General features: G+C 31.3%; 1 protein-coding gene across 1 annotated transcript in view; it reads right to left on the bottom strand.

The window, feature by feature from the left end:
- The window catches only part of LOC145684058 (apolipoprotein D-like), a 38,198-nt gene that overhangs the window by 11,271 nt on the left and 13,888 nt on the right, over positions 1-13,039 (bottom strand). The window contains exons 3-4 of the mRNA XM_081755899.1: positions 11,063-11,193; positions 4,489-4,580 (exon numbers count right to left, since the gene is read on the bottom strand). Coding sequence (XP_081612025.1) covers positions 4,489-4,580; positions 11,063-11,193 — 223 coding nt within the window. The remainder of the gene's footprint in view (positions 1-4,488; positions 4,581-11,062; positions 11,194-13,039) is intronic.

The raw sequence follows: 13,039 nt of genomic DNA, 5'->3' as shown, positions 1-13,039 counted from the left end.
GGAACATAAAATATGTAAAAATTATAGTTGACGTCATTAAAGATTACGATAAACAACTCACCTAAACCTTAAATTTATATCTGAAGGTACTTCCGAAAGAAAAAAAAAGATATTGACAAAGCAAGCGCTTTTAACTTTCTTTTTGAAAGGTAAACATTACTGCTCTTGATTGAGATTAAAATTGGCGAAAGGTACAAATCACGTAAATACCAAATTAAAAATCAAATATACCTGCTTACCTGTAATAATTTACCCATTTATCACCTTCATCAACTCTCATTAAATATCTTTCCGTCTTTGCATAATATATTATATAATTAGTAAAGCAATAGGATAATCACTCTTTTTATCAAGCTGGACATTATGCATAAGATAATCTATCTGTAAACTAGGCTTTTTCTCCCCGTCCCCCCCACACATTCGTTATTACAATGTGCAAAAAATTACAATTAAAGATCTATATTATACCACACATCATGCTTCAAACCTTTCGATTGATATGATTAAATGTTTTGCAATTTGAATAATAATAATAATAATAATAATAATAATAATAATAATAATAATAATAATAATAATAATAATAATAATAATAATAATTATTATTATTATTATTATTATTATTATTATTATTATTATTATTATTATTATTATTATTATTATTATTACCATCACACGGAATAACGAAAACAAAACTATTGTTTACAAGTGGTATAAAGTATTCTTTTATAAGTACTTTACTTAGTTTTTGTAATAAGAAACTAATCGCACAACGTTTATTATTATTTATTACGTTTTACCTGGTACAATCAATAATTTACACATGGTTCTCTCTTATGCATAGTTATCTATATTTTAATATTAGACAAATCGAATCTTGATAGTCATATGTTGTTGCGAATTATTATAAAATCTATCTAAATGAAAAAATTTTTACAATCTATCTAAATTCAAATTATGGACAAATATGAATAATTCGTGATTGTTTTCAGCATGTTATAATGTTGTTCTTAAAATTCAATAATTAATAACAGTAACATTATCCTAGTGTAAGGGTGATAGAATGTTCCAGATAGAATGTAATAGAATACTTATTTCCGTAGAATGTTCCAGAAATTCTTGGAATCATTGATATTCTTCAGTACACACACACACACACACACACACACACATATATATATATATATATATATATATATATATATATATATATATATATATATATATATATATATATATATATATATATATATATATATATATATATATATATATATATATATATATATATCATATTGTACTTATTATGGATTATTTATATCAGTTATGGTCAATTTCTTTGAACTAAGGAGCCGCACCATAGAAATTTCTATGTTGCGAGGGCCGCAACTTCATATGATACTTTACGTTTATAGTATACACTCATGATACCTTAGCCCAGAAATCGTCGAATTTGCGGGTGTCTATTAAAATATCGTCAATCAAAATACCGGCATTGGAAACACAGACAACGAAACATCGACACTCAAAACACCGATATAGCGAAATCATATTTCAAGAGAGTCTAACCTAACGTTTGTCTAACCTTACCAAAACGACATTTTTGACGTGTCGGTATTTTGTTGTCTGTTGTGACCGCAGCCCCAAATTTACATAATTCAAGATTTTTCTCAGAGAATATTAGTTGAAGAAAGATAATATTCATTGCAAATAATAACATAATACTCAAATTTGAAGAAGTTATGTTTCAACTACCTTTTTGTTAAATCGTTATGTACATAATAAAATAAAATGTTAGCAATTATCTTCTCGAAGACTGAACGTTGAGACCTCGCTGGCCCGTAGTTGGTCATTCCTGATTTATATTATATAACATTCTTTATTATATGAATTGTTCTTAGTATCATAATGAATTTTCACAATATAAGTTTGTGTATTCATAGGAATGAAATATTTTAGTTTAATGTCCCACGTTTATATCCTTTAGGCTAAAGGGGATGGATGGTTAATGAAAGTGTATGATTGTGAAATTAATTTTTGTGCTCTTCCACCGGGAATCGAAACTGGAATCATGTCCATCAAAGGCACACACACTAGCCACGAGACCAGCGTGGAAGGCGATTTGTATTCATAGATCGTAAGATGTTTAATCTGTTATTATGTATGATAATTACTATATTAGAATATTCGAGTAATATATAGTAAACTCAAGATTTGCAAAAATAATTTCTATATTAGAATATTCGAGTAATAGATAGTAAACTCGAGATTTGCAAAGATAATTACTATATTAGAATATTCGAGTAATAGATAGTAAACTCAAGATTCGCAAAGATAATTACTATATTAGAATATTCGAGTAATAGATAGTAAACTCGAGATTTGCAAAGATAATTACTATATTAGAATACTCGAGTAATAGATAGTAAACTCAAGATTTGCAAAGATAATTTTTATATTAGAATATTCGAGTAATAGATAGTAAACTCGAGATTTGCAAAGATAATTACTATATTAGAATATTCGAGTAATAGATAGTAAACTCAAGATTTGCAAAGATAATTACTATATTAGAATATTCGAGTAATAGATAGTAAACTCGAGATTTGCAAAGACTTTTTAATGTTTCACGTATTATTTTCTTAAGTAGTTATATGATATATACCTTCTACCCATAGTTGTTGATGTTTAAATGATAAATCGAATAAAAGGATACAACAAAACTAACGATCATGCTGCTAGTAAAAAAATGTTCACACTTGAATATATTTCTAATTCTTCTCTTTATACCAACTTGAGGATCCTGAATTCTGAATTCAAACATATCCCTCCATGGAGTCACGAGAAAAATTACCCCAAATATAGAAAGATTACATTTATTTTACGATATATTCTAAATTTGAATTCACCTTTTTAGGGATCCCATGAACGATTATGTTTAAAAAGAGTTTCATTGGATCCAGTGTTCTCAAATTTCAGTATAAAAAGTACAGTTAATGTGAAAAGTGCAGCTAGTATAAAAAGTGCAGTTAATATAAAAAGTGCAGTCAATATACAAAGTGCAGTTAATATAAAAGTGCAGCTAGTATAAAAGTGCAGTTAATATAAAAAGTGCAGTAAATATAAAAAGTGCAGTCAATATAAAAAGTGCAGTTAATATAAAAGTGCAGCTAGTATAAAAGTGCAATTAATATAAAAAGTGCAGTAAATATAAAAGTGCAGTTAGCATAAAAAGTGCAATTAACATAAAAAGTGCAGTTAGAAATGTATCCAAGCGTGTGCATTTTTGCTATTGTCAAAAGCAGTACTTCAAGGATCAAAACTTTTTTTTTTGTGACTCCCATGCTCAGATATACTTTTAAAATAATTTGATTCAGCATGCTCAAGTTAGTATAGAAGGAGTAATTAGAAATTTATCTAAGTGTGGGCACATTTTACTAGTGACATGATGGTTAGTTCTTTCTGTAAAAAGTTACTTTTTTAAAAATACATTCTCTACACACATACCAGAATTGTCTCTCAACATGTTAAACTAAACACTCGCAATTAATTGATCATATCACGTTATTTTTAAATAAACAAATATTTTTCCCTATTCTTCAGTTTTTTTGTATAATTTATAAGTGATCATTATCCTGAGTTAAAGATATACAGTACCTGCGTCATCTTTATTTACCCATTAATTGGACGGGTTAAAATTGCAGTGGTTTAAGTCACATTTTCTTTGTTTTCTAGAAATTAACTCAAAAGGTTGGGTTAACAAAAAAGAAACTATTTCTCTTATTACTAGAAATTCTTGCCATCTTTTGGCACTTAAATGAAGCTCTAATTTTCGTTTTCTGTAACAAACTGACCTATCTAGATCTTGTTTTTGTGTCTAATCTTTCTGTTTGAAAAAATGATTACCGCTATTACTTTAACCCATCCAATTTATACGGAGGAGTGTTTTTTTTATGTTACTAGAAATATTAATAATATAGTAATAATATTAATATTAGATACTACAAAATATAGTTATCACAAGGCATGGACCATTGAAATAGATCTGTAGAAGAATTCAGTTCATTTCAAAGAATCAAATGCCAGTTCATTTCAAATGAAAAGAAAAAAAATTATCATATAAAAGAATTGGTTTATAAAAAAAGAAAAATACGTAAATTGCACTGGTCCCAACAACCACAAATACATTTCATGATGACTAACAGTTATATCTGTCCTAGACGAGAAACTTGAATGAAATTAATTAACTTTTTTATTTATTTATTTATTTTGAACATAATAGACGAAAAGCGAATCACGTTGAGGGTAGGGAATAGTAGCCCTGCTTACAGTTACGAAACAAGCTATAATATGATTTAGAAAAGAGCAGGAAGGGATATTATTAGGAATAATCTTGAGATACCAATTCAAATTAAACAACTAAAAAAAATATTAAACCCACAACGGTGCTACGATTATTAACTTGACAAACCTTGCAATGTTATTTACCTGGTAATTGCGAAAATCTCACGGACAATTTGGCTTCTCCATTCTTTCCGTTGTTTTTAATTTCTCCATTAACCACTCGCTTTATGCCAGTTCTGAAAAATAAAAACAAACAGTTTTGATTAAAGAAATACATTGTAAATTAATAGGGTTTTCTTGTAGTTCTATTCTTCTATTATTAATTATTGCATTTATTATCATGTTTATCATATTACTATTCTATCAGGCCTTGTTTCCATTTTGTACTAATACACAATAACACACTGAGCAAGGCTGTGATAATATGTAAAAAAAAAAAAAAGAAAGAAAAAAAAGTTTAACGTAACAGTTTCAACACAATAACTGTGTCTTCATCAGACTTCCACTCCGGGAGAAGGAGTGGAAGTCTGATGAAGACACAGTTATTGTGTTGAAACTGTTACGTGATACTGTTTTTTTCTTTCCTTTTTTTTTTTTTTACATATTATCACATAGCCTTGCTCAGTGTGTTATTGTGTATATTTATCATGTTCACAGAAATAATTATGCATTTATAACCCTTCTTGATTTGGCTACTCATAACAATATGGCGTTAAAGATGCAATACTAGATTGTATTGAGTATTTCTAAAGTGTGTTCGTACGAAAGGGCAAAATGGATCTACACAATTCGGTTGGCAGAAAATACTCTTTATGTGAGGCAGCCAAACGAGCTTCTTATGTTAACGTGTAGCCAATACCGTGACCCCCCTATCTGAACCAATCAGCTTCAGCTACGAGGAAATTACTAAAATAAATAGTTGCCTGGACTCATTTACATCACAGAGACGATATCGTATGTCAATGTTATGTATATTTAATGGATATACACCGACCGGTCACTGAATTGTGACCAACGTTTCGAATACTGGGTTTGCTTTATTGCCACGCCAGTTTCATGCCCAGTGCACAGGTTTTGGTAGTGCATAGCTACCATCCTATATAGTCAGTCAGTAATGGTACTTCTTCAGTAATGTATAAGTGTCAAGGTTTATCAGTACCACTGATGATCACATAATCAAACAACGGTCAGATTATGTGGTCTAAAATATCGTCCTTCTACATGGCAGCACAAATATAGCGTGAGAGACGAGTAACTGACGAACCGACGGCAAAACTGCAGACGACAAAGCAAGATTGATAGTCACAGTAGGCATCGATTCAGTAACAGGTATGAACTCAGAGACGCTACATAGTGACTACTCAATACAATCATGGTCAATTCGAGCACGTATCTCCTATAACCAGAAACTATCATCCCTCTCAGACCCCCCAGTGTTACCCACTCACCCGAATTTAGCACCGCCAACAAGCAACAACTCTCTTGGTGCGACAAACATGGGAGTAAGGTTATAAAAGGGTAGAAGGACTGCTGATCTCATGAGTCGCGATTTTTACTTCACTCCAGTGAGTATGAGTTCGGAGAAAACCTGATGAGTCGTTTCAGTCTCGTGCATAGTGTCAACAGTGCAGGTTGTGGTGAGTTATATTTATACGACAAGAACTAGGTCTCTTTTGTGTTTATAAATGAATGCACGATGTAGGAACAGAGTGCGGACTTCTAGCGTCAAACTCTCCGAATCTCAACCCCATTGAATACTTGTGAGGCTTCATGGAAGGAAACATCTCCATTCAAAACAGTCTCCACTTTCATGTCGACATTTTAGGTCCCATTACACGCAGCTGTGTGGACCATGCTAGTGGTCGACTACAAACATCTCATTATATTTCTGTCACGTCGGATCGCTGCTTTACGAAGGACGGAGTGAGGATCTACATGGAATTAGGTAGATGATCATAATGCAGTGATCTATCTATATATCTAGCGTACTCCTTATCCATAGTTAGAGAAGACACATAAATAGATAAAAGAAATAATTCTACTTAAGAAACTCGAAAATAGATCTTATGTATTATTTTTTTTTAAAATCCTAATCGCCTATTTTCCTTTAAAGAGGAATGCCTTCTTATTATCAACATAAGAAGAACTAATTCGAGCAAATGCGAATCTTCTCAGGTGCTAAGGTATTTATTTCAAGTCAAATTAACTGCTCTTCGTAGGTTGAAAGAATATTGTCTTCATATATGTATGTATTTTATGCGGATGAGTTATATGGTGGAATGCCTATAATCGATTTGCTAAGTCTCAAGAGAAAGTGATGGAAAGGAAGGGATAATATTTTAGTGTGTATTGTTGGGCTTATATGCATTAATAAATAAAATGGATTCTTTCAAGTAAAAATCATTATTCGTTTTTAATGCCAAAAATTTCCTGAAGTACATGTAGTGCTCATGATTTCATGGTTCTGTATGAATATTAAATAATGAAAACATACAATAAAACACTATAATCGTTTTTCCTTGCTCTTTTACGAAATATTTTGTGAAAAGTGAAAAATTTTGACTTTGCATCATTTTGAAATTTTGAAAATTTTGAAGTCTATCAAACTTTTGATGATAAGACTAATGTGTATAAGATGTGTGATCAAAATTAATTGCAATCACGTAAGATGTAACTGAATAGAACACTGATCTAGTGTCTAATAGACTAGTACACTAATCTGAGTTTTAAACTTTCGAGTTTGGTAACATGTCTAAATGGTTTGATTTCTTTTTTGTATTGGATAATGGAAAATAATAAAAGTTATAGATATAAAGAGGGTTAGGATTTGCAAACGCACATTTTTTTAGAGCAAATGAGAAAGACAGCTCTTCGAAAATACCCAAGGTGTCAAATGATCCTAGTTAAGAATAGGAATAATTTTCCAGCTTCTTTTTACCTCGTCCTTTTTGGGGCAATTTATCTTCTTATTCCCTTAATCTGCCTCAATTAAATGTTCTCCCCTTTCTTATACTGCTATTTAAAAAAAAAACAATATTCCTACGCATATTCATCAGTTCGCCTTATTTTGACTTCGCTTAACATTTTATCAGCTGTCATTCAGAAATACGTATAAATCACACACGTCATTTTAAAGCAAAATGCAATATTGAATTTGGCCTAATTCTCACTCCATCTAAAAATTATATCAGGGAATCTATATTTTCCGGTATACAAAAATAAGTATGCCATAGTATACCATAGTAGAGATACAAGAGCTTTGAAAAGACACATTTTTTTTGGGGGGGGGGTTTATTTTTTCCACGGCTTTTTTGCTTAGGGTGCTTTGGGCTCATCTGAATAAGAAATAATCGTACGTTTTACCATTCTTTTATCATAATAACACGAACAGAAGTTACTGCATTCTGAAGGAAAAATATGAGAAGTTCAATAATGAAGGATAATCGATCACTTAACAGGAAAGAAAAGTGCAAATCGGAGGATGTAACAGTTTTTCTAGTTAGAGCAAATTATTTATAAAGTTTGCTCTATAACAATTTATTTTTTTAATTTAATAGCCTTAGTAATGATTGTTCTAAAAAAAATGTAGTAGTTAGATTTAGAAGAATAAAATATCATTTAGAACTCGTGCATAAACTAAAAGTTAGCCTAATAACGTTTTGATAGCTGAAAATATATTCTATGTAAGATGTTACACAGAAGAAGTGTATCTACTCTATACACTTGTTCTTTATTAAGGGTGTTAAAAGATTTAGTGGGGGAAGATTAAAAACGCTGTAACCAAGTTTCTCTTTTTCAAACATGTGGGTAAGATATAACACTGAAGAAAAAATAAATTTTGTAAATAATGAACTTTTACTAGCATTATACTACTGTAAAACATCATACCCAAAGTGATCGTTTGTAGTTTTAATTTTTCAGCTATTTATATCTGGTTCTAATAGAACATCTGAAGGTCTCAATAATATCTCCCGAACGGAGAGCAAAATTCTACACCAAAACAAAAATGTCTATTATCTATTTCTTGATTTATGATACCCTTTTTTCTTATAACTATTCCATCAGGTCTTATTTCCATATTGTCAACTAAACACAACACGGTAGGCAAGGCTAATTGATGAAAATGCATAAAAACACAATCATGTAACAGTTTCAACACACTCGCTGTGCCTTCATCATAGCAAGTGATGAAGACACATTTAGTGTTTTGAAACTGTTACGTGATTGTGTTTTTATACATCCTTTTATTACATAGCCTTTTTTTCTTATCTGTCAGTTTGACCTATACAACACACATGACAAGATGTATAATTTTCAGGAACTTGATGGTTAGGCAAGCCGCCTGACGCTTGTGATATGCTGAATTGCATAACTTACACTTGCTTGCCACCAATTAAATTCCAGTAGGAAACAAATAAAGATAGATAGTATATAGATATCTAGCACGAGACTGAACAATGAACACCAATTTGGAAGTTGTGAACGTTATAATGAGACTCTTTAATTGCAGAGATTATTAATTTACTTGCCAGAATGAGCAAATAAGTCGTGCCTCAAAATTAATTTTTCTTAATTAATGGTATTAATATCTGTAATAAATACAGAGCTTTTCGGCAAAAAGACACAGCTGTTGTCGCCCTTTGTCAAGAATACAATTCAACATCACATTGCGATTTCAGAGTTTTTGTTTCAGATTATTTGCGAGTCAAACAGATAACAAAGTAGGTTTAGAATAGAAAAGCAATCGTTCTTCAGGCAGGCAGCTGGCCTTAATCCTCAAACTACAGTATTTACTAGGAATTGACAAAATTTTCCGGATCCGGAAAATCGGAAATTTCACTTTCCAGATTTTGTAAAAATTCCGAAATTCAGAAATTTGGAAAAAAAAATCCGGAACTTTTCCAAAATCGAAATTTTTAAAATTCCAGATTTTTTCCGAATTCCGGATTTTTTCTGACATCGGAATTTTTCCGAAATCCCGAATTTTTCCATTTTACTTTCCGGATTCCGGAAGGTAAAAATTCTGGAATTGGCCATCCCTAGTATTTACTTTAGCACTTAATCTTACGTTAGTAGTGGCGGGGTACGGGAGAGGACTATCCGATATAAGCAGACGTTTTTTTTAAAAAAAAAATCAATAGTATATTATTATATCATTGATTAAGAAGTAGTTATATCTTGAACTCAAAGGGGCAAATGCCCTCACGAAGGCTCAAATGGCATTGCTATTTAATCTACTTTACATTGATGACATGAAAATTTAACAATTTTAGATGTGGATGAAGTCTTCTAGTGCTAAAGGGAAAAAGAAGGGTCTCGAAGACAAGTTTAGTAATCTTTGCGACTTAGGTTTCGGAAATATGATTCTATCTGCAGCATGTCGATCAAAGTGCCATTTACAGTAAATTAATATGACACAAAATGTAACGTTAACTTTTTTTTTTAAATATATGTAGGATCGTAGAGCATAAAAAGTATTATGGAATAAAGATTGGTAGGAGTATCGAACATCGTTTTAGCTGAGTAATGTCACAAAGTGCACAACTTAAAGTAATCATGTTATCGACGGTGTTAAGGTAAAACGTCGTAAGCCTCATTTCCAACCTTTTTCAGGAGAACAAAAAAACAACCTCTAATTTCCATTTACATCCTTGCAAGACACAAGTATAAAAAGTGGTTTATTTGCCTTGATAATACACACAAGCTTACAATATTATTTCACCTATGGCCTGATCTATAGTAAGCTGAATAAGATAAAAATCCACATTTTGAATTTTTTGAGTATATATTTCAATCTGAGCTGAACCTTGCAGTGGGTGAAGCTGTGGTTTGACTTTCCAGTGATGGTTTCGGTTCTATAGAACACTTCAAAACAGTCATATTTCAATCTGAGCTAAATACAACAACGGGTGGAGTTGTGGTTTGAGCTTTCAGTGCTGGTTTCAGATTTCTTTATAGAACACTCCAGAACAATCATATTTCAATCTGAGCTAAATACAACAACGGGTGGAGTTGTGGTTTGAGCTTTCAGTGCGGGTTTCAGATTTCTATATAGAACACTTCAGAACAATCATATTTCAATGTGAGCTAAATAGAACAACGGGTGAAGCTGTGGTTTGACTTTTCAGTGATGGTTTCGGTGCTATAGAACACTTCAAAACAATTATATTTCAATCTGAGCTAAATACAACAACAGTTGGAGCTGTGGTTTGAGCTTTCAGTGCTGGTTTCAGATTTCTATATAGAACACTCCAGAACAATCATATTTCAATCTGAGCTAAATATAACAGTGGGTGGAGCTGTGGTTTGAGCTTCCAATGCTGGTTTCAGATCTTCTATATAGTACATTTCAGAACACTATCAGATCTTCTGTATAGGATCTTGATAATGTCGTTAGGCAGATGAGAATTAGGTCACAATCGAATTCACATTTCATCTAAAGTGGTAGATGTGATTTTAATCTGTAAATGACAGCTGTAAAGTGTTAGGCAAAGTAAGAAGAAACCATTGAAGATCGTACTAATTCTTGAGATTTTCCTGTGTTTTTCCAGTTTGAAAATTAAAGAAATGAAACAATGATCTTCTCTCAATAGTTTTCCAATTGAGAAAAATTGTATCAAAGTTACACACATATAAAATGTCGTTTTGCTACTCTTTTCATGTGAAATAACAGCAACTACATAAACCTTACGTAATATTTGTTGAAGGTACTACTTACAGACTTCCAATCATTTCGTTGCTTGCCAAAATCTTTTTGTCAGGCATTCTTGTGTAATTAGACATCATACATTTCCCACCAACTTCGAGAACAGTGAAAAATCTGGCTACTTCGTACCATACTCCCAAATACTGAAACAAAACCATCTTTAAATATTCCATTCTCGAATGATATTTTAAAGTTAATTAACAGTCGAAAGTTAAGTTGTCCGAGACACAAACATTGATACACAACTTCGGAACAAATGTATTTTACTGTTTTACATATGGCGTTATTTCGCAATAATTATTACACAAACCAATACATTAGCACAAATTGGATAAGCTTATCTTAATGTATATTAGCACCCAACAAATGGTATCTAAATAACAAACTATCATGAATAAAAATATCTTCATCAAATCATCATAAAAATTTAATAACAATTACTATTCACAGTGACGTGCTATAATATCAAAACTCTACTAGTATGCATGAGTCTTACACTTTCAATTTTTGCCTACAATTGCAGAAATATATATATTCTGACATGTAAATTGTAACTCTGTTGCTGTTTCTTTAAACAAATCTATAATTGAAGTTGCGGATTACGGATATCCTTAATATTTCAAATTCCTTTTCAGCGTCAAAAGATGGTTAAATAAGCACCTTGAGTTTACTAAGAAAGAGGCAAAAGGTAACGTAAAGATATATATCATGAATGGATGAATTACACATAAAATTATATCTACTATGAAGAGTATCATTGTCAGAAGGGATCATCAAGAGACAGTATTATCTACAGGAAGAGCGTCATCATTAATGACTAGTAGCATCAAGTAAATATATATAGTAATTACATATACGTACGATCGACCGATCTATTATGTTTATTTATATTACTGCAAAAACTGTCAGAGGTTATAAACATCAGTACTGACTTCAATGGATGATGAAAACAAATAGACTATGTTAAACCATTTGACATTCGACGTAATGGAAAGATGTAATATAACTTTTGTATTAGTATTCATTGGCATTCATTCAGATCCGGAAATAATGTATTTAGCTATATATATATATATATATATATATATATATATATATATATATATTATTGACATAACTTGCTTTCAAAGTCACAGAGGTATTATTACATGTACAGGAAATTGCATATTGTGTAATTATTGTCTTCAAAGTACGACGTAACTATTTGGATGTGTATTATTGCATTTTTTATCTATGACTTTAAAAAGATGGAATTAATGCAAACTTTTACATTTGAAAGTTGAATTATATTTACGTATTGGCATTTTAACATGTTCATTTTACAATTGGTTGAGAGTATTTTGATATTACTACTATTTAATTACGAATATTAATCATTCATAACGCGGGTCATTATCACCGAAGTTCCTTTCCTGTACATTTACCATTTACACTTTGGCGTTCCACTATTATGCCTCAAAGCGAAGGGAAATGATGATGATGAGATAAATTATAGTTGAGGAATGAAGGATGAGGGAGCTAACGGATAAAACGAGAAAACCCATTATTCACTGTGTTTGTCAAGCACAAACTTCGCTTGGGGCCGGCTGGGATCAAAACAGTGACGCTATGAACCACAGGTAAGCAATACACGAGCGAGCTACCGCGGTCCCCCCTGTACTTTTGCCGAAGTCCTTTATTTTAAAGTGAGTCGTTATGCCTAAGTTTATAATTATTTCCTTTTCTTGGAAGGAATTGTATAGCATCTCTGGTCCTATACTTTAACATTCTACTTGAAAATATCTCTGCATGACAGAAGGAAGGTTATAAACAGGAGCTACAATATGTCAGTGGCTAATGATTCTTTTTTTTTTTTTTTTTTTTTTTTTTGCTACAACACTGAAATATGGAGCACAACATTACATTATAATTTACTTTACTTACGCAATCATAACCACCTAAGATATATTAAATAGAATGCACTTATCTATCATTTATTTAACACTACAA

This window comes from Thermobia domestica, chromosome 4, assembly GCF_964235325.1.
Source record: "Thermobia domestica chromosome 4, izTheDome1.hap1.1, whole genome shotgun sequence".
Lineage (NCBI taxonomy): Eukaryota > Metazoa > Arthropoda > Insecta > Zygentoma > Lepismatidae > Thermobia > Thermobia domestica.
Note: the sequence above shows the minus strand (reverse complement) of the source record. Positions and strands in the feature narration are given on the sequence as shown.